The sequence below is a fragment of the Oncorhynchus tshawytscha genome, linkage group LG24 (assembly GCF_018296145.1).
Source record: "Oncorhynchus tshawytscha isolate Ot180627B linkage group LG24, Otsh_v2.0, whole genome shotgun sequence".
In the NCBI taxonomy this organism is placed as follows: domain Eukaryota; kingdom Metazoa; phylum Chordata; class Actinopteri; order Salmoniformes; family Salmonidae; genus Oncorhynchus; species Oncorhynchus tshawytscha.
The window spans coordinates 5,276,170-5,298,400 of NC_056452.1; the positions used below are offsets into that span (position 1 = coordinate 5,276,170).

A 22,231-nucleotide genomic window follows, 5' to 3' on the forward strand; every position below is an offset into this window, starting at 1 on the left:
TGGTTGAAAAACTAGTTTTAATGACTCCATCCTAAGTGTATGTAAACTTCCGACTTCAACTGTATGTGTATAAGGTATTTGTTTTTTTATATTTAATAGATTTGCAAACAAGAACCTGTTTTCACGGTGTCATTAAGGGGTATTGTGTGTAGATTTGAGGAATAATAAAAAAATATATCTATTTCAGAATAAGGCTGTAATGTAACAAAATGAGGAAAATGTCAAGGGGTCTGGATATTTTCCGAATGCACTGTATATAGTGAATATAAATAAATAATAAATACATTTCAAAGATTATACTGAATAACAATTCATCAGTCAATAAAAATGAAGTCCTTAATCTATGGATTTCTCATGACTGCGAGTACAGATACGCATCTGTTGGTCACAAATACCTTAAAAGGTTGGGGTGTGGATCAGAAAACCAGTCAGTATCGGGTGTGACCACCATTTGCCTCATGCAGCGCGACACATCTCCTTCGGATAGAGTTAATCAGGCTGTTGATTGTGGCTTGTGGAATGTTGTCCCACTCTTCAATTGCTGTGCGAAGTTGCTGGGTATTGGCAGGAACTGGAATACGCTGTCGTACATGTCGATCCAGAGCATCCCAAACATGCTCAATGGGTGACATATCTAGTGAGTATGCAGTTCTTGGAAGAACTGGGAAATTTTCAGCTTCCAGGAATTGTGTACAGATCCTTGCGACACGGGGCCGCATTATCATGCTGAAAAATGAGGTGATGGTGGCGGGTGAATGTCAGGATCTCATCATGGTATCTCTGTGCGTTGAAATTGCCATTGATAAAATTCAATTGGGTTCGTTGTCCGTAGCGTATGCTTGCCCACACCATAACCCCACCACCACCATGGGCACTCTGTTCACAACGTTGACATCAGCAAACTGCTCTCCCACACGACGCAATACACATGGTCTGCAGTTTGAGGCCGGTTGGACGTACTGCTAAATTTCAAACGGCTTATGGTAGAGAAATTAACATTCAACAGCTCTTGTGGACATTCCTGCAGTCAGCATGCCAATTGCACTCTCCATCAAAACTTGAGATGTGGGGTTGTGTGACAAAATTGCGCATTTTAGAGTGGCCTTTTATTGTCCCCAACACATGATGCACCTGTATAATCATCATGCTGTTTAATCAGATTCTTGAAATGCCACACCTTTTAGCTGAATGGATTATCTTGACAAAAGAGAAATGCTCACTAACATGGATGTAAACAAATTTGGGCACACTTTACATCTTGCGTTTATGTTTTTGTTCAGTGTAGATAATATATCTATTTTTGGAACCAGGAAAAAACGTTCCCCTTCTCATATCTTACAAGACTTTTCTTCATATTCTTGTTGGTTCTGCTCATGCCCCATTTTTCTTCTAATTTATTTTCAGGAGTTAACTCATGGCAAATAATTATTTTAGCCTGTGGCTGTGCTGTTGCTGTAAAATTCTGTCCTTGAATCGATTTCCTATTGCACACAAAGTAAAGAACTGATTAATAGAAACGTTATGATGATAGTTCTAAAAGTTTGAACTGAATGATATTAAAGGCCCACAACTGTGATCTTTACAGCTGTTTTGGTTCATTTAAATTATACTGTATATACCTATTGATTCTTGAAGAAAATTACATGAGCACTTCTCTCCATTTTCCAGCTTCCCTCCCAGAGTCCCAGGAGGCACCAGTCGCACCCCCACCTCCCTCCGCCTCCCCCGCTCAATCCTTCTCTCCCTCTCCCCCGCCTTCCCCCTTACCTCCCCTCTCTCTCCCTTCATCACCCATGCCGCCACAAGAAGCAGCACAACAGCAGAAGTCCCAACCTCTGAGCCCCCTCCCTCCTTTCAATCCCTCCCCTCTTCATCCTGCTTACGCAACCCTCCCTCTCTATCCCTCCCCTCTTCATCCTGCTTCTGCCACTCTCCCTCTCTCCTCCCCACTTCCTCAGTCATCCCCGGCCACGGATATCCCCAAGTTCTCACCGGAGCCCAGCGCGTCCCCGGAAGAAGCCCCTGCCTCTCAGGTCACCTCGCTGCACGTGGCTCAGAAGCAGGAGGATGCCGCCATTGCCGGAGAGAGCGAGGAGGATGAGAGCGAGAGCGGAGGTGAAGGCATTTTCCGAGAGAGGGACGAGTTTGTGGTGCGTGTGGAAGACATTGCAACTATGAAGGTATTTGTGTGTTTGCGTGTATGTGTGAGTAAATAATACATCACTAATCAACAGTCGCTAGGTTTGAAGGTTTGTCAAAATAGTCCATCTGTTCCGTTAAGTGTGTGAGAGTATGTGTGTGTTCATATATGGTAGGTGTGTGTTCAGTATGTGATGTATTGACTCCCTCAACCCTCAAACCCTAGCTGGCCCTGAAGACCGGTCGAGAGCCTCCCCCCATCTGGAGGGTGCAGAAAGCCCTGCTGCAGAAGTTCAGCCCTGAGATCAAGGACGGAGAGAGGCAGTTCTGTGCCACCAGCAACGTGAGTCAGTCCGTCTGTCCACCAAACACATGACTGTCACTGCTCAATGTCAACACAGCATGTATGTTACTGTCTATCAACAGGGCACGCAACGGAAAATGTTTTAAAACATTTTGTAAAAATGAAATTAAAATTCTCTACCTGATTCAGTACCTTTTCCTCCATTTAGTGCCTAATGAACACGACCCTGATGATGTCTGTCTATGTGTGGTTGTTTGTTGCATTACAGATCGTCTTAGTTCTCAGAAGAGTGCTTATATCATATTAATGTGATTCCTGATATCTAAAATGCCCAAACTGTTTCTAGATCAGCACTCGTACTACTTTGCCTTTTTAGATTCTAACAAATGGACAGTGTGGTCCTGGTCCTAGATCAACACTCCTAAAGTGAGACACTTTATGACTGTGGAACATGATAAACTGTGCAGCACAACTGCAATAAAGATTAACCTGGAACAGGCCCATTGATTTGTGTGGATCCCAAGATAGGTACTTATTGAACAGCTACTCATCAGGTATCCAAATAAACAAAATGGCTACTCTTTCTCTTCCTCAGTATCTGGGCTATTTTGGAGATGCCAAGAGGCGGTACCAGCGCCTGTACGTCAAGTTCCTGGAGAACGTTAACAAGAAGGACTACGTGAGAGTGTGCTCTCGACGACCCTGGCACAGACCATCTGGACTGAGGTACCCATTAGGGGATTTATTCAATTCTAATCTAGACATGTCCAGTGTTTTTTATGCCTTCACTTCTCAAAGTTATTCTTCCACCTTGTCATTGAACAATCCATAAGACATTACTGTCCGAAAGATATGCTTGGAAGGTTTATTACTTGCACCTCTCAAATATACATTTCGGAGAGTGCTGTCCTGTTGAATGTCCATGGACAATGTTTAAGAGGAAAATACTAGCCTAAAGAGCTAACATGGTGTTTGCACTTTGATCTAGCCATCCAGAGTGTTCCAGAAAATCTGAAGTAGCCAGCATACTGAAAAATGTAGCAAGCTAGAGGGTGCGAGGGCATAACCCCCCCACAAAATGAGGGTTTAGTAGTCAGCTATTTTGCTGGCAGAGGGTGCTTATGGAACTGGCCATCTGAAATATTGTTCCGTTCTCTTTATTCAAATCTCCACTCGTCTTCAACAGGCGACAGGCCCTCCCCAAAATAGCGTCCCCGCCTCCCACCACCCTGACCCCGCCTCGAGCCGAGAGGGAGCAGCAGCGAGTGGCACCGCCGCGTGAGCTAGTGCAGCGCGAACCGAGGGAGAGAACCAGGGCAAAGATCGAACAGCGAGAAAAGGAGACCGCAGGGTTGAAAGAGAAGCAGAGGGAGAAGGAGAGGAGGGTGCAACTATCTCAGGAGAAGCCTGAGAAACGGGCCGCCGCGGTGGCAACGATGGAACGAGGGAAGGGGAAAGAGGAGAAGAAAGGAGGAGTGGAGAAAGAGAAGATGGAGTGCCCTCCCAAGTCGAAGCCAGCCAAGGTCAAGGCAGAGCCTCCTCTGAAAAAGAGGAAGAAGTGGCTGAAGGAGGTCCCCTCTTCATCTGATTCAGACTCGTCCGAGGAGGCAGCCAGTGAGGATGAGAGTGAGAAACCATTTTGTGCCTATAGGGCCAGTTTCCCAGACACGGATTAAGCCAAGTCCAGGACTAAAAAGCATTCTCAATGGAGATTCTCATTTGAAATAGCTTTTTAGTCCAAGACTAGGCATAAACTGTGTCCATGAAAGTAGCCCATAATGTTTTTGATACTTTGTGAACCCATTTTGTACCGATTTATTGATAGCTACACCATACATACTATATAGTGCACTACTTTTGACCAGAGCCCCGTGTGCCCTGGTCAAAAAGTAGTGCACTATAAAGGGAATAGGGTGCCAATTGGAATGTAGACCATATCTGTTTAGCCTATAAGTATGCGTTTGTGCATTCAAACTGGGTGGAGGGATTATGAGATGTTCGGGGGAGTAATAGGTGTCTGTGTCTGCCCTCAATGAATGGAATAGAATGACTCAGGAGGGGAGACAAAAAGAAAATCTGTCAGGAATGTATTTGGCAATTAGGTAGAGATGCTGTGTGTGTAGTGTTGTCACGATAGGAACACACAATGCAGACTACACAATTTTTTTCCTTTATGAATTGCACTGTATGTTACATATTGTGTGCAAAAGCTTGGAAATGCATTATTTTTTTACTTTGAGTAAAATGTTTTACTTTGACACAAGATAACATTATGCCCATCTTCCTCAGTTTCCATACCATAATACGCCTGAGTATTTTGCCAACCCTATGTATGTATGTGTTTGTGTGTGTGTTGTGTCTAAACCCTGTATGTGTGTGTAACCTCTGTGCAGTGCCAGTGCGAGGTGGGGTGAACAACCGGGCCATGCGCGAGATGTTCAGGAGCTATGTGGAGATGCTGGTCAGCACTGCCCTGGACCCCGACATGATCCAAGCCCTGGAGGATACAGACGGTGAGAGCCCAGAACACACACACACACACATGACCCTGGACCTCGACATGATCCAAACCCTGGAGGCCAGACATTGAGAGCAGAACACAGTCAATTTCAAGGAATATAACTTTTTTATTTTATTTTGATTTCGGAATAAATTAAAATGTGGCACTGACTCACCCATGGCTTGATGATTTACCATTGTCTCAATGAAGAGTTCGACGAGCTTGTGCGACATGCACGTACAGATACAATTCAGCTAGAGTTAGCGGCAGGTGGACAAGAAATATCCACCTCGTAGTACGGATGAAGCCTGAGCTGTAATATACACCTAACTAAAGCTGGCTAGCGTTAGAAAACCCTGAGTGTAGATCTAGCTTCCTTCGTTGTACTGCCCCTTCCCATTTAAGCCATTGAAGTTCAAGGCCGACCGCAGTACTACAGGCATTGTTTACAGAAAACAGGATCTCCTTTCGTGGTCAATCTTCGTGTAAATAAAAAAAAATCAAAGATGATTTTTGTACCAAAAATTGCTTCTAATACACAAGATGTATAGAATGTCCTTGAACTGATTTATTTAAAAATGGCACCCAGAAGAAGTTAATAATAGTTGCTAATGGAAGCCTGCAGTACCCCAGTCAGCCTTCAACTTGAGTTACTCAAAGAGAAGGGGCAGCACTGAGCAAGTCTGCAACGTCACTTCCTGGAGTAGCTCAAACTGCGCATGTTATGTCCCCATGAGACGCCAATTTAACCGTCTTCATTTGGCTTCAATGCGCGATAAAGTCTTCAAATAGGAATGAATGGTGTCACGTGATCGATGGTTTTGTCCATTAATATACTGAACAAAAATATATATGCAACAATTTCAACGGTTTTACTGAGTTACAGTTCATATAAGGAAATCAGTTGAAGAACCCGAATGTGGAGGTCGTGGACTGGCGTGGTTAGACTTGGTCTGTGTTTGTGAGGCCGGTTGGACGTACTGCAAAAATGGTCTGAAACGATGTTGGAGGCAGCTTATGGTAGAGAAATGCAATTCTCTGGCAACAATTCTGGTGGACATTCCTGCAGTCAGCATGCCAATTGCACGCTCCCTCAACTTGAGACATCTGTGGCATTGTGCAGTTTTGTCACACAACACATTTTAGTGGCCTTTTATTGTCCCCAGCACAAGGTGCACCTGTGTAATGACCATGCCGTTTACTCAACTTCTTAATATGCCACACCTGTCAGGTGGATGGATTATCTTGGCAAAGGAGAAATGCTCACTAAAAGTGATGAAAACAAATTTGTGCACAAAATTTGAGAGAAATAACCTTTTTTTGCATATGGACATTTCTGGGATCTTTTATTTCATCTCATGAAACATGGGATCAACATTTACATATTTTTGTTCAGTGTTTGTGTAAATATGTAGTCATTGCAAGAGATGGCCTGTCTTTTGTTGACCAATAAGAAGGCTGCACCATTAGAATACAATTTTGTGTGGGCCCAATAAGCATTTGGGGGAAACAGTGTTTCACAGTACTATCATTCCACTATTACTGTAGACATATAAAGGACGTTTTCTGAAATTACAATGCAAAAATATTACATAGCTCCTTTAATCAAATGTTATTTTGCGTTAAATAGTGATATTCTAATGCATATCACAGTACACATTTAGTAATGACAGGATGCATTTGAAACTTCACAAGCAGTAAAACTTTTCTATGACTTAATGTGTTAAAAAAAATTGGATAGGAGTGGGGGAAAATGGCTTGTGCACACGAAAGATGACACTTCTAATAGCCTAGTTCCCACCATAGCCAGCTGTATTTGCAGGATAACCTTTTGATTTTGGCAAAAAATTTAAATGTGGCATGGATTACTATTTCAGCGTTGTCTCAATGAAGACTTTGGTGTTCGACTATCCACTTTCAACACGAATGCGCAGTTACAAGCTGGCTCAAGTTAATGGTGGTTGCATGATACATTTCCACCTTCGTAACATGGATGAAGCCTGAGCTGAAATTTTAAAGCTAACTGAAGCTGGCTAGGTTTAGAAAATCATCAAAAGATCTAACTATCGTCATAGAACACCCCTCTGGACCCAACATGACACAACACACACACACGTACTCGGTCCTGGAGGACACTGACAGTGAAAGCAGAACACACTCACTCACACAGCCCTGGACCCCAACATGATCCAAACCCTGGAGGACACAGAAGTTGAGTGCAGAACACACTCATTCACAAACACACACACACTACCAATATTTTGTAAGAACAGCTGAATCTAACATACAATGCACACCAGTTGACCTGGGTCATATTCATTAGATGGCAAATGGAAGAAATTGGACTGAAACAGGGTGGGACTCTTTGGAAGTTGTTCAATAGGAAATGCTGATTTGCATTTTCTGTTACAAAACATTAAACTTTTTCCATGATGTGTCCTAATGAACAGGGCCCTGATCAGGAGTGTGAAAAGTTACAGAATGTCCAGATAGACATATATTGTGTGGAACAGATAAGATTATCTATCATGATAAAATTGGGAATCATGTCTGATATATTCATAACATTCAGAATGTTTCACCTCACTGAATTATACCCCAGTAGGATCTAGGGAGTTGGAGTTAGTCTTTCTGCCTCCCTTAGGATTCGTCCCTAAGGGAGGCAGAAAGACTAATTTAGGATTTGTCCCAAAGAATGGCGGGTAAGTTAGGATTTGTCCCTAAGGGAGGCAGAAAGACAAACTTAGGATTTGTCCCAAAGAATGGCGGGTAAGTTAGTCTTTCTGCCTCCCTTAGGGACAAATCCTAACTTTACTGTGCCCCTTGGGGCAGAGAAATGTTCGCAAATCTGAAGGAATGGACATACAGTTGAAGTCGGAAGTTTACATTCACCTTAGCCAAATACATTTAAACTTGTCGATGATTGTGTCCTTGCGAGGTGAGGGGATCAACTGAGATTGAAAACTTTGTCATATTTAGATGACAAGTTTTTAATAAAAGTTGCACAGTGCAGCATAAAATGTGGCAAGCGACCACTTAGTAGTAGTTTCCCACATATTTACTATTTTGGCTCAGATGTAATAGTATAAAATATTGTACCATAATATCTGAGCCCCTTGACTTTTTCCATATTTTGTTGTGTTCTAAATTGGATTAAATTGTTGTTTTTCTCAGCAATCTACACACAATACCTCATAATGACAAAGCCCCAGAATACCCCAGACATTTTTGCAAATGTATTGAAAATAAAAAACGATCACATTTACTAATTATTCAGACCCTTTACTCAGTACTTTGTTGAAGCACCTTTGGCATCGATTACAGCCTTGAGTCTTCTTGGGTATGATGCTACAAGCTTGGCACAGCTGTATTTGGAGAGTTTATCCCATTGTTCTCTGCAGATCCTCTCAAGCTCTGTCAGGTTGGATGGGGAGCGTCGCTGCACAGCTATGTTCAGGTCTCTCCAGAAATGTTCGATCGGGTTCAAGTCCGGGCTCTGGGTGGGCCACTGAAGGACATTCAGTGACTTGTCCCGTAGCTACTCCTGCATTGTCTGTGCTGTGTGCTTAGGGTCGTTGTCCTATTGGAAGATGAACCTTCGCCCCCAGTCTGAGGTCCTGAGTGCTTTGGAGAAAGTTTTCATCAAGGATCTTTCTGTACTTTGCTCTGTTCATCTTTCCCTTAATCCTGACTAGTCTCCCAGTCCCTGCTGCTGAAAAACATCCTGACAGCATGATGCTGCCACCACCATGCTTAAACATAGGGATGTCACGCCTGGCATTCAGGCCAGAGAGTTCAATCTTGGTTTCATCAGACCATAGAATGCAGTTTCTCATGGTTTGAGAGTCCTTTAGGTGCCTTTTGGAAAACTCGAATCAGGCTGTCATGTGCCTCTTACTGAGGAGTGGCTTCCGTCTGGCCACTCTACCATAAAGGCCTGATTGGTGGAGTTCTGCAGAGATGGTTGTCCTTCTGGAAGGTTCTCCCATCTCCACAGATGACCTTTGGAGCTCTGATAGTGACCATTGGTCAGGGAGGTGACCAAGACCCAAGGCCCTTCTCTCCCAATTGCTTAGTTTGGCCAGGCGAACAGCCCTAGAAAGGGTTGGTTGTTCCGAACTTCTTCCATTTATGAATGATGGAGACCACTGTGTTCTTGGGAACCTTCAATGCTGCAGACATTCTTTGGTACCCTTCCCCAGATCTGTGGCTCGACACATTCCAGTCTCGGAGTGCAACAGACAATTCCTTCGTCCTCGTGGCTTGGCTTTTGCTCTGACATGCAATGTCAACTGTGGGACCTTATATAGACGGATGTGCCTTTCCAAATCATGTCCAATCAATTGAATTTCCCACAGGTGGACTCCAATCAAGTGAAATGGAACAGGACATACATGAGCTCAATTTCGAGTCTCATAGTAAAGGGTCTGAATACCTACAGTTGAAGTCAGAAGTTTACATACACCTTAGCCAAATACATTTAAACTCAGTTTTTCACAATTCCTGACATTTAATCCTAGTAAAAATCCCCTTTCTTTAGGTCAGTTAGGATCACCACTTTATTTTAAGAAAGTGAAATGTCAGAAAAATAGTAGAGAGAATGATTTATTTCAGCTTTTATTTCTTTCATCACATTCCCAGTGGGTCAGAAGTTTACATACACTCAATTAGTATTTGGTAGCATTGCCTTTAAATTGTTTAACTTGGGTCAAATGTTTCGGGAAGCCTTCCACAAGCTTATGTGTATGTGAATTTTGGCCCATTTCTGCTGACAGAGCTGGTGTAACTGAGTCAGGTTTGTAGGCCTCCTTGCGCACACACACTTTTTCAGTTCTGCCCACAGGTTTTCTATAGGACTGAGGTCAGGGCTTTGTGATGGCCACTCCAATACCTTGACTTTGTTGTCCTTAAGCCATTTTGCCACAACTTTGGAAGTATGCTTGGTGTCATTGTCCATTTGGAAGACCCATTTGCGACCAAGCTTTAACTTCCTGACTGATGTCTTGAGATGTTGCTTCAATATATCCACATAATTTTCCTACCTCATGATGCCAGCTTCAAAGTTTGGATGGTGTTCTTTGGCTTGCAAGTCTCCCCCTTTTTCCTCCAAACCTAACGATGGTAATTATGGCCAAACAGTTCTATTTTTGTTTCATCAGACCAGATGACATTTCTCCAAAAAGTACAATCTTTGCCCCCATGTGCAGTTGCAAACCGTAGTCTGGCTTTTCTATGGCGGTTTTGGAGCGGTGGCTTATTCCTTGCTGAACGGTCATTCAGGTTATGTCGACATAGGACTCGTTTTACTGTGGATACAGATACTTTTGTACCTGTTTCGTCCAGCATCTTCACAATTTCCTTTTCTGTTGTTCTGGGCTTGATTTGCACTTTTCGCACCAAAGTACGAGCTTCTCTAGGAGACAGAACTCCGCTCTTTCCTGAGCGGTATGATGGCTGTGTGGTCCCATGGTGTTTGTACTTGCATACTATTGTTTGTACAGATGAACGTGGTACCTTCAGAGGCATTTGGAAATTGCTTGACATTGACTTGTGGACGTCTACAATTTTTTTTCTGATGTCTTTGCTGATTTCTTTTGATTTTCCCATGATGTCATGGGAAATACATTGAAAATACATCCACAGGTACACCCCCAATTGACTCAAATGATGTCAATTAGCCTATCAGAAGCTTCTAAAACCGTGACGGAAGTCAACTTAGTGTATGTAAACTTCTGACCCACTGGAATTGTGATACAATGAGAAATAATCTGCCTGTAAACAATTGTTGGAAAAGTTACCTGTCATGCACAAAGTAGATGTCTTAACCGACTTGCCAAAACTATAGTTTGTCAACAAGAAACTTGAGGAGTAGTTGAAAAATGGGTTTTAATGACTCCCAACTTAAGTTTATGTAATTTTCCGACTTCAACTGTAGGTCTTGCATTATGCCAATGCTTTGTGAGAAAGTACAAGTTGCCTCATGGTTATCACAAGTTGAGGACTTGGCCCTAAATCATCCTGATTAGGAGTTAGATGTATTTGATAGAAAGGGTCACTGTTGCATGATTTACACAATTGGTCCAGGCCGCGCTGAACTTGTTTGGCCTGGTTATGCATTCACCTTTAATTGCAGGAACAAGGTTATTAGAAAGTGTCTGACTCAGCAGTTGCTCTGTGCTCATTTGTGAAAAGCAGCTAGTGTGGTCATGTCAGCTGTAATATGTCAGTAAAGAGTTTTGTAAGGGCCCAACGCTTAACGTTAACTTGAACGTAAACTGTTCTGAATGACCAGTTGAAGAAAGTTGTGGTTATGGTGGCTGAGAGATCAATTGTTTGGTATTTTGAGATTTCAAATGGTCAAACCCCTATTGATCAAGCTACACCATGCCACACACACCAAACAAGAGCAAACATACCTTTAGGAATGTTGAAGAGCAGTGCACACTGTTGTAGGAAAGTGTGTAGTTCAGTACAAACCTTTGAGCATTGTATTAAAATATTTCATCAACTGTATATGCCCCTGGTTAGCCTCCCCAAGGTTTGGAATGATTGAGAGCCGTGTGAAACATATCCATTTAATAATGTTTTGCTCTCCACTGGTTCCCTCAGATGAACTGTACCTCCCCGGGATGAGGAAGATTGACGGCATCATTGTGGAACAGAAGAGGAGGCTGATGAGGAGAGTTAACATGGGTACTCAGCACCAGGTAACCTGCTTTGAATGTACTCTGTGTGTGTATATACAGTACCAGTGAAATGTTTGGACACACTTACTCATTTCAAGGTTTTTCTTTATTTTTACTATTTTTCTACATTGTAGAATAATATTGAAGACATCAAAACTATGAAATATCACATATGATATCATGTAACCAAAAAAGCGTTAAACAAATCAAAATATATTTGAGATTCTTCAAGGTAGCCTTTTTTTCACACCTTTATTTAACCAGGTAGGCAAGTTGAGAACAAGTTCTCATTTACAGTTGCGACCTGGCCAAGATAAAGCAAAGCAGTTAGACACATACAACAACACAGAGTTACACATGGAGTAAAACAAACATACAGTCAATAATACAGTAGAAAAATAAGTCTATATACAATGTGAGCAAATGAGGTGAGATAAGGGAGGTAAAGGCAAAAAAAGGCCATGGTGGCGAAGTAAATACAATATAGCAAGTTAAACACTGGCTGACTTGGTAGATTTGCAGTGGAAGAATGTGCAAAGTAGAGCTAGAAATAATGGGGTGCAAAGGTGCCTTGATATCAGCTTTGTACACTCTTGGCATTCTCTCAACCAGCTTCACTTGGAATTCTTTTCCAACGTTCTTGAAGGAGTTCCCACATTTGCTGAGTGCTTGTTGGCTGCTTTTCCTTCAATCTGCAGTCCAACTCATCCCAAACCATCTCAATTAGGGTGAGGTCGGGTGATTGTGGATGCCAGGTCATCTGATGTAGCACTCCATCACTCTCCTTATTGGTCAAATAGCCCTACCACAGCCTGGAGGTGTGTTGGGTCATTGTCCTGTTGAAAAACAAATGATAGTCCCACTAAGCGCAATCCAGACGGGTTGGCGTGTCTCTGCAGAATGCTGTGGTAGCCATACTGTTTAAGTCTGCCTTGAATTCTAAATAAATCACAGACTAAGCACCATCACACCACCACCTCCATGCTTCATGGTTGGAACCACACATTCGGAGATCATCCGTTAACCTACTCCGCATCTCACAAAGACAAGTTGGTTGGAACCAAAAATCTCAAATTTGGACTCATCAGTCCAAAAGACAGATTTCCACCAGTTTTATGTCCATTGCTCGTGCTTCTTGGCCCAAGCAAGTCTCTTCTTTTATTGGTGTCCTTTAGTAGTGGTTTCTTTGCAGAAATGTCACCATGAAGGCCTGATTCATGCAGTCTCCTCTGAACAGTTGATGTTGTTGAGATGTGTCTGAACTCTGTGGAGTATTTACTTGGGCTGCAATCTGAGGTGCAATTAACTCTAATAAACTTTTCTGCAGCAGATGTAACTCTAGGTCTTCCTTTCCTGTGGCGGTCCTCATGGGAGCCCATTTCATCATAGCACTTGGTTTTTTCAACTACACTTGAAGAAACTTTAAAAGTTCTTGAAATGTTCCAGATTGACGGACCTTCATGTCTTAAAGTAATGATGGACTATCGTTTCTCTTTGCTTATTTCAGCTGTTTTTGTCATAATATGGACTTAGACCTATTTGGTAAAAGACCATCTTCTGTATTAGAGGTCGACCGATTAATCAGCATGGCCGATTTCAAGTTTTCATAACAATCGGTCATCGGCATTTTTGGGCGCCTATTACATTGCATTCCACTAGGAAACTGCGTGGCAGGCTTGACCACCTGTTACACGAGTGCAGCAAGGAGCCAAGATAAGTTGCTAGCTAGCATTAAACTGATCTTATAAAAAACAATCAATCTTCATATAATCACTATTTAACTACACATGGTTGATGATATTACTAGTTTATCTAGCTTGTCCTGCGTTGCATATAATCAATGCGGTGCCTGTTAATTTATCATTCAATCACAGCCTACTTCGCCAAACGGGTGATGATTTCACAAAAGCATATTTGTTGCAGGAATGTACCTAACCATAAACATCAATGCCTCTCTTAAAATCAATACACAAGTATATTTTTTTTAAACCTGCATATTTAGTTAAAAGAAATTCATGTTAGCAGGCAATATTAAATTGTGTCGCTTCTCTTGCGTTCATTTCACGCAGAGTCAGGGTATATGAAACAGTTTGGGCTTGCCTGGTTCGTTGCAAACTAATTTGCCAGAATTTTACATAATTATGACCTAACATTGAAGGTTGTGCAATGTAACAGCAATATTTAGACTTAGGGTTGCCACCCATTCAATAATATACGGAACGGTTCTGCATTTCACTGAAAGAATAAACGTTTTGTTTTTCAAATTATGGTTTCCAGATTTGACCGTATTAATGACCAAAGGCTCGTATTTCTGTGTTTATTCTATTATAATTAAGCCTATGATTTGATAGAGCAGTCTGACTGAGCGGTGGTAGGCAGCTGCAGACTCGTAAGGATTCATTCCAACTTTCCTGCATTTTGCCAGCAGCTCTTAGCAATGCTTGAAGCACAGCGCTGTTAATGACTTCAAGCCTTTCAACTCCTGAGATTAGGCTGGCAATACTAAAGTGGCTATAAGAACATCTAATAGTCAAAGGTATATGAAATACAAATGGTATAGAGAGAAATAGTCGATGCATCATGATTCCTATAGTAACTACAACCTAAAACTTCTTAACTGTGAATATTGAACCACCAGCTTTCATATGTTCTGAGCAAGGAACTTCAACATTAGCTTTCTTACATGACACATATTGCACTTTTACTTTCTTCTCCAACACTGTGTTTTTGCATTATTTAAACCAAGTTCAGCATGTTTCATTATTTATTTGAGACTAAATAGATTTTATTTATTATATTAAGTTAAAATAAGTGTATATTCAGTGTTGTTGTAATTATCATTATTACAAATATATACAGTTGAAGTCGGAAGTTTACATACACCTTAGGCAAAAACATTTTAAACTCAGTTTTTCACAATTCCTGACATTTAATCAGAGTAAGAATTCCATGTCTTAGGTCAGTTAGGACCACCACTTTATTTAAGAATGTGAAATGTCAGAATAATAGTAATAATAGTGATTTATTTGAACTTTTATTTCTTTCATCACATTGCGTCAGAAGTTTACATACACTCAATTAGTATTTGGTAGCATTGCCTTTAAATTGTTTAACTTCTCTGGGATAGGTGGGACGGTAGCTTCCCACCTGGCCAACATCCAGTGAAAATGCAGAGCGCCAAATTCAAATAAATTACTATAAAAATTTAACTTTCATGGATTCACACATGTAATACACCAAATTAAAGCTACACTTCTTTTGAATCCAGCCAAATTGTCAGAATTTCAAAAAGTCTTTACGGCGAAAGCAAACGATGCTATTATCTGAGGACAGCACCCCAGCAAGCAAACACAGACAATCATATTTCGACCCTCCAGGCTCAACAAAAAACGCAGAAATAAAGATATAATTCATGCCTTACATTTGACGAGCTTCTTCTGTTGGTACTCCAATATGTCCCATAAACATCACAACTGGTCCTTTTTTAAAATTAATTCCGTCGATAATATATCCAAAATGGCCATTTATTTGGCGCGTTTGATCCAGAAAAACACCAGCTGCAACTCGCGCAACATGACTACAAAATATCTCATAAGTTACCTGTAATCTTTGTCCAAACATTTCAAACAACTTTCCTAATACAACTTTAGGTATTTTTTCACGTAAATAATCGATCAAATTTAAGACGTGATAAACAGTGTTCAATACCAGAGGAAAACAAAGTGTAGCGTGCTTTCAGGTCACACGTCTCTAACAAAGAGTAGACTTCCCTCTACCCTCGTTCTGAACAATGCTGCTACTTCATTTCTCAAAGGGAAAAACCTCAACCAATTTCTAAAGACTGTTGACATCCAGTGGAAGCGATAGTAACTGCAAGCAAGTCCCTTAGAAATCTGGATTCCCAAACTCATTGAAAAGAGTGACTTTAAAAAAAACTATCTGAATTGTTTGTCCTCGGTTGCGCCTGCCAAATAAGTTTTGTTATACTCACAGACATGATTCAAACAGTTTTAGAAACTTCAGAGTGTTTTCAATCGAAATCTACTAATAATATGCATATCTTAGCTTCTGGGCCTGAGTCAGCAGGCAGTTTACTTTGAACACGCTTTTCATCCGGATGTGAAAATATTGCCCCCCATCCCAAATAAGTTTTTTAACTTGGGTCAAAACATTTCGGGTAGCTTCCCACAATAAGCTGGGGGAATTTTGGCCCATTCCTCCTGACAGAGCTGGTGTAACTGAGTCAGGCTTGTAGGCCTCCTTGCTAGCACATGCTTTTTCAGTTCTGACAACAAATTTTCTATAGGATTTAGTTTAGGGCTTTGTGATGGCCACTCCAATACCTTGACTTTGTTGTCCTTAAGGCATTTTTCCACAAGTTTGGAAGTATGCTTGGGGTCATTGTCCATTTGGAAGACCCATTTGCGACCAAGCTTTAACTTCCTGACTTTATGCCAGCAGCATACCACCCTGCATACCACTGCTGGCTTGCTTCTGAAGCTAAGCAGGGTTGGTCCTGGTCTGTTCCTGGATGGGAGACCAGATGTTGCTGGAAGTGGTGTTGGAGGGCCAGTAGGAGGCACTCTTTCCTCTGGTCTAAAAAATATCCCAATACCCCAGGGCAGTGATTGGGGACACTGCCCTGTGGAGGGTGCCATCTTTCGGATGGGATGTTAAATGGGTCTCCTGACTCTCTGAGGTCATTAAAGATCCCATGGCACTTATCGTAAGAGTAGGGGTGCTAACCTGGCTAAATTCCCAATCTGGCCCTCAAACCATCACGGTCACCTAATGATCCCCAGTTTGTTCCTCCAATAATCGGTATCGGCGTTGAAAAATCACTATGTCCACCTCTATTCTGTATACCCACCCCTACCATGTCACAACACAACTTATTGGCTCAAACACATTTAGAAGGAAAGAAATTCCACAAATGAACTTTTAACTGGGCACACCTGTTAATTAAAATGGATTCCAGGTTACCTTATGAAGCTGGTTGAGAGAATGCCAAGTGTGCAAAGCTGTCATCCAGGCAAAAGGTGGCTACTTTGAAGAATCTCAAATATGAAATACATTTTGATTTAACAAGTTTTTGTTACATGACTCCATATGTGTTATTTCATAGTTTTGATGTCTTCAATTTTATTCTACAATGTAGAAAATTAAGAAAAACCCTGGAATGAGTTGGTTTCCAAACTTTTGACTGGTACTGTGTATATACAGTGCATTCAGAAAGTATTCAGACCCCTTGACTTTTTCCACGTTTGGTTACGTTACAGCCGTCTTCTAAAATGTATTTAATCGTTTTCCCCCTAATCAATCTACACACAATACCCCATAATGACAAAGCATGAACAGGTTATTCTATTTTTTTATATATATTTTATTTTATAAAAAAATTAACTGAAATCACATAAGTATTCAGACCCTTTACTCAGTACTTTGTTGCAGCACCTTTGGCAGCGATTACAGCCTTGAGACTTTTTGGGTATGACAGTACAAGCTTGGCACACCTGTATTTGGGTAGTTTCTCCCATTCTTCTCTACAGATCCTCGCAATCTCTGTCAGGTTGGATGGGGAGCATCCCTGCACACCTATTTTCAGGTCTCTCCAGAGATGTTCGATGGGGTTCAAGTCCAGAATCTGGCTGGGCCACTCAAGTACATTCAGGGACTTGTCCCGAAGCCACTTCTGCGTTTTTTTTAATTGTGTGTGCTTAAGGTTGTTGTCCTGTTGGAAGCTAAACCTTCGCCCCAGTCTGAGATCCTGAGCTCTCTGGCGCAGGTTTTCGTCAAGGATCTATCTGTACTTTTCTCCATTCATCTTTCCCTCTATCCTGACTAGTCTCCCAGTCGCTGAAAAACATTGGGCTGCCTTTTTCTGAGCAGTGGTTTCCGTCTGGCCGCTCTACCAAGACCTGATTGGTTGAGTGCTGCAGAGATGGTTGTCCTTCTGGAAGGTTCTCCCATCCCCACATAGGAACTCTGTCAGAGTGACCATTGGGTTCTTGGTCACCTCCCTGACCAAGGCCCATCTCTCCCGGTTGCTCAGTTTGGCCGGGTGGCCAGCTTTAGGAAGTCTCGATGGTCCCGAACTTCTTCCATTTTAGAATAATGGAGGCTACTGTGTTCTTGAGACCTTCAATGCTGCAGAAATGTTTTGGTACCCTTCCCCAGATCTGTGCCTCTACACAATCCTGTCTCGGAGCTCTATGGACAATCCCTTTTGACCTCATGGCTTGGTTTTTGCTCTGATATGCACTCTCAACTATGGGACCTTTATGTAAACTAGAGGTCGACCAATTATGATTTTTCAATGCCGATACCGATTAGTGGGGGACCCCAAAAAAGCCGATACCGATTAATCTGCCTATTATTATTTTTTATTCGTAATAATGACCATTACAACAATACTGGATGAACACTTATTTTAACTTATTTTAACTTTTGACTGGACTCCAATCAACATTTTATTCATTTTAGAATAGTGTTTTTGTAAAATGGTTAAATTAAAATATCAATCTACACACAATACCCCCTAAAGACAAAGCGAAAACAGGTTTTTGAAATGTTTGCAAATGTATTAAAAATCAAAAACAGAAATGTTATTTACATAAGTATTCAGACCTTTTGCTATGAGATTAGGTGTGTGCGCACGCACACTGAGTGTACAAAACATTAGGAACACCTAGTTGCACCCCAATTTCCCCTCAGAACAGCCTTAATTCGTCGGGGCATGGACTACAAGCTGTCAAGCATTCCGCAGGGATGCTGGCCCATGTTGACTTCAGTGCTTTCCGCAGTTGTCAAGTTGGCTGGATGTCCTTTTTGAGGGTGAAAAACCCAGCAGCGTTGCAGTTCTTGACACACCCTTATACCGGGTGGGCCTGGCACCTACTACCATACCCCGTTCAAGGGCACTTAAATCGTTTTGCATTCACCCTCTGAATGGCACACATACACAATCAATGTCTCAATTGCCTCAATGCTTAAACATTATTCTTTAACCTGTCTCCTCCCTTTCATCAACACTGATTTTAAAGTAGATTAATTAAGTGACATCAATTTTTTCCTTTATTTAACTAGGCAAGTCAGTTAAGAACAAGTTCTTATTTTCAATGACGGCCTAGGAACAGTGGGTTAACTATCTGTTCAGGGGCAGAACGACAGATTTGTACCTTGTCAGCTCGGCGGTTTGAACTTGCAACCTTCTGGTTACTAGTCCAACGCTCTAACCACTCGGCTACCCTGCCGCCCCAATAAGGGATCATAGCTTTCACCTGGTCAGTCTGTCATGGCAAAATCATGTGTTCCTAATGTATTCTTCACTCTGTGTATGCTTCTCTGGCCATCTGTTGTATGTATTTGTTTTCAGGATTCTCATGAATTTACATTTTATATTTGTTTTATAGAATATTATGTTTCTATTTAACCTCAAACGTTCTAGCCTTTTCAATATTCAAGGTCTACCTTTCATTCTGTCCTTCCTATTTCTCTCTCTCCACCCGTTTAGGACGCCCTGCACACGTACCCTCAGATGGCGGGGGACCCCCTGGACTCAGGAACTGTGAGGGTGCGGTTCAGTGGGGAGGGCTACAACCGCAAGACTCTCAACAGAGTCAAGAAGAGCCTGCCCAAACCACAGGTGTGTGTTTGTTGGTAATTCTGTGTGTGTGTTTGGGGGAAGGGGGGTTGGTTGTCCATCTCTTATAAGTTGATAAAGTGTGTGTGTATTCCCATGTCGTGCTGTTGAACCTTGATTAGATGTGGGGGGGGGGTCATATGTTTTTATACTATTAGAATAACCTCTCTGTCTTCCGCCAGGACCTTAAACTGTCAACAGAGTCATGTCGGATCTACAGCCTCTATCACTCCCTGCATCATTATAAATATCATACTTTCTTACATTGTAAGAAAGAGGTAAGGACATCCGACCTGTATTTTATACTATTGTAATAGGTATTTAAATATGTTTGCGATATTTAAATAGCATCGAGAACAGTTCTTTAAAAAAAAAATTTTTACCCAGAAATATTAGTCCATCTTTCCCCAGCATACATCAAATATTGTTTATTCCTTTGGTAGATACACCATAGCCTAGACATGAACTTCTATTTTTCAAATAGACATACTATTACCATAGTCAAAACATATATTGTGCTTATATTCTGTCTTCCCTGGCAGACCAACACTATAGAGCAGGCAGCTGAGGACCCTGGGCAGGAGGAGGTGGTGCAGCAGTGTATGGCCAACCATGGCTGGCTGGACACCCTCTTCAACTCCTTCATCGAGCTGCTCACACTCAGTACCAAGGCCTGAGGGACAGACCAAGGGGAAAGAATACAGAAAGAAAGAGGGAAAGCCAAAGAACATAAGGCACAGAAACAGAGGTTGGTGAACGAGTGGAAACGAGGGAATAGAGTTGTATAGAGGCCCCATCCCACCTGGAGTCGTGTGGGTCTGAGGGACAACTTGAAAGGCCACTCTAGGAACAAGAGGGTTGGTAGGTGTGACCTTGGAGATTGACCTCTCCTTAGTTGCTCAATTACTAAAATATAGAATTACTTGACCTTGAGAATGGATGATGACCCCACAGGTGCTGGGGTCGTTCCTGATGGGCCAAGAGAGGAGACTGACCAATCAGGAGACAAAGACTGACATTAGGGTCACAGAGAAAAGACAAGGCAAATAGATGAGGTATTGCACCAAGTTACAGAGAATTGTCATACTGACATTGTAAAACAGTGTCAGTCCCAAACAGTTCAGAGAGAATCTATTACTGTTTTGTTTTTACATAAATTATCTTTTAAAGACTCTAACGGCTTTTAACGAGTGGACGTGGGCGAGAATGCTTTTTAAAACATTGTGTTAGAGGAGTGCAGTGAGCAGTGTGACTATATGGGAACGGATGCAACATAAAGGTGTTAATTCTCGCTCGCTCTATGCGACAGTAGTCGGCAGTATCGGCGCGCTATGTGGTAGTATATAAACACATTTGTATTATTTATGAGGTTTTTAATATAAACTCTCACAAGCGCTGGGATGCCGCCTTAGCATTTTAAGTAACATTTTTCACAGGTTATACATAAAATCGTACACCCACATATCCGAGCTGTCTTCCTTTTTTTTTCTATACAAAAGATTTGAGGATGAGACGAAAACATGTCATCAACTATGTCTGTAAAAGGGGAGAATTGGGAGAGTATATTTGAAATGTAGACATTGTAGTGCATTAGTTCATTCATCAGAATCATGCAGGTTAAAAATGAAAGAAACTAATAACCATATCCAGTTCCCTTATACACGAGTGGTTATAAATAAGTAATATTTAAAAAGGAAATAGTAATTTCAATTTTATTAGTTTGATATTTGGGCATATTACTATGTTTCCAAAAAAAAGTCAATCAAATTTTCCTTCGAAAGAAAGTCTTTGTGTAAATATTGTACAGTTCTTGACACATTGTTTTCTTCTGTACATTAACCCTGTATTTGAAAAACAAATAAAACCGGCAAAGAACAATTTGTTGTTGAAATCAATGTATATGAAATGCAACAACTCCTCCACTATGCTGATCCTCAACACTGGAGCATAACAAGGGTGCCTGCTCAGCCCCCTCCTGTACTCCCTGTTCGCCCATGGCTGTGTGTCCACGCATGTCTCCAATTCAATCATCAAGATTGCAGACAACAACAGTGGTAGGCCTGTTTAACAACAACGATGAGACAGCCTACAGGGAGGAGGTGAAGGCCCTGGCAGAGTGGTGCCAGGAAATTAACCCCTCCATCAACAAAACGAAGGAGCTGATTGTGGATTTCAAGAGACAGCAGAGAGCAGGTGAAAAGGTTTAAGTTCCTCGGCGTACACGTCACTGACAGCCTGAAATAGTCCATCCACACAGACAGTGTGGTGAAGAAGTTGTAACAACAGCACCTCTTCAACCTCAGGAGGCCTGTTCACCCCACTACCTTCTAGAACACAGGTGTCAAACCCTTTCTACGGAGGGCAGAGTGTCTGCGGGTTTTCGCTCCCTTGTACTTGATTGATTGAATTAAGTTCACTGATTAGTAAGGGAACTCCCTACCTGGTTGTCTAGGTCTTACTTGAAAGTAAAATACAAAAACCAGCAGACATTAAGCCCTGGTCTAGAAGGCAGAGATCGTACAGGTGCATCAAAGCTGGGACTGAGACTAAAAAACAGCTTCTATGCTCTAACACTCAGACATCAGTTACAAACGAAGCATGTGTTGAGTGAGTCCACCAGATCAGAGGCAGTAGGGATGACCAGGGATGTTATCTTGTAAGTGTGTGAATTAGACAGTTTTCCTGTCCTGCTAAGCGTTCCAAATGTAATGAGTACTTTTGGGTGTCAGGGAAATTGTATGGAGTAAAAAGTACATGATTGTCTTTAGAAATGTAGTGAAGTAAAAGTTGTCAAAAATATAAATGGTAAAGTACAGATACCCCAAAAAAATAATTAAGTAAAAATAGTTGAAAGTACTACTTGAAAATACTTTACACCCTGTAAATAGTCACCAATAGCCAGCCTACGCCCAGTACCCTGCCCTGAACTTAGTCACTGTTACTAGACGGTTACAACCTGG

At 41.7% G+C, this 22,231-nt stretch overlaps 1 protein-coding gene across 2 annotated transcripts in view; it reads left to right on the top strand.

The window, feature by feature from the left end:
- LOC112235561 (proline-rich protein 12-like) overlaps positions 1-21,149 on the top strand; it is a 52,727-nt gene extending 31,578 nt beyond the window's left edge. Inside the window, exons 7-15 of one of the 2 annotated variants that reach the window (XM_042305211.1) lie at positions 1,669-2,150; positions 2,366-2,482; positions 3,039-3,169; positions 3,630-4,069; positions 4,837-4,956; positions 11,553-11,650; positions 19,143-19,274; positions 19,454-19,549; positions 19,814-21,149. In XM_042305211.1, the coding sequence (XP_042161145.1) occupies positions 1,669-2,150; positions 2,366-2,482; positions 3,039-3,169; positions 3,630-4,069; positions 4,837-4,956; positions 11,553-11,650; positions 19,143-19,274; positions 19,454-19,549; positions 19,814-19,948 (1,751 nt within the window). In that variant the 3' untranslated portion in view covers positions 19,949-21,149. Of the gene's footprint in view, positions 1-1,668; positions 2,181-2,365; positions 2,483-3,038; positions 3,170-3,629; positions 4,070-4,836; positions 4,957-11,552; positions 11,651-19,142; positions 19,275-19,453; positions 19,550-19,813 lie in introns of both variants that reach the window. The other variant, XM_042305210.1, reaches the window with a different exon arrangement.
- The last annotated feature ends 1,082 nt before the right edge of the window (positions 21,150-22,231 follow it).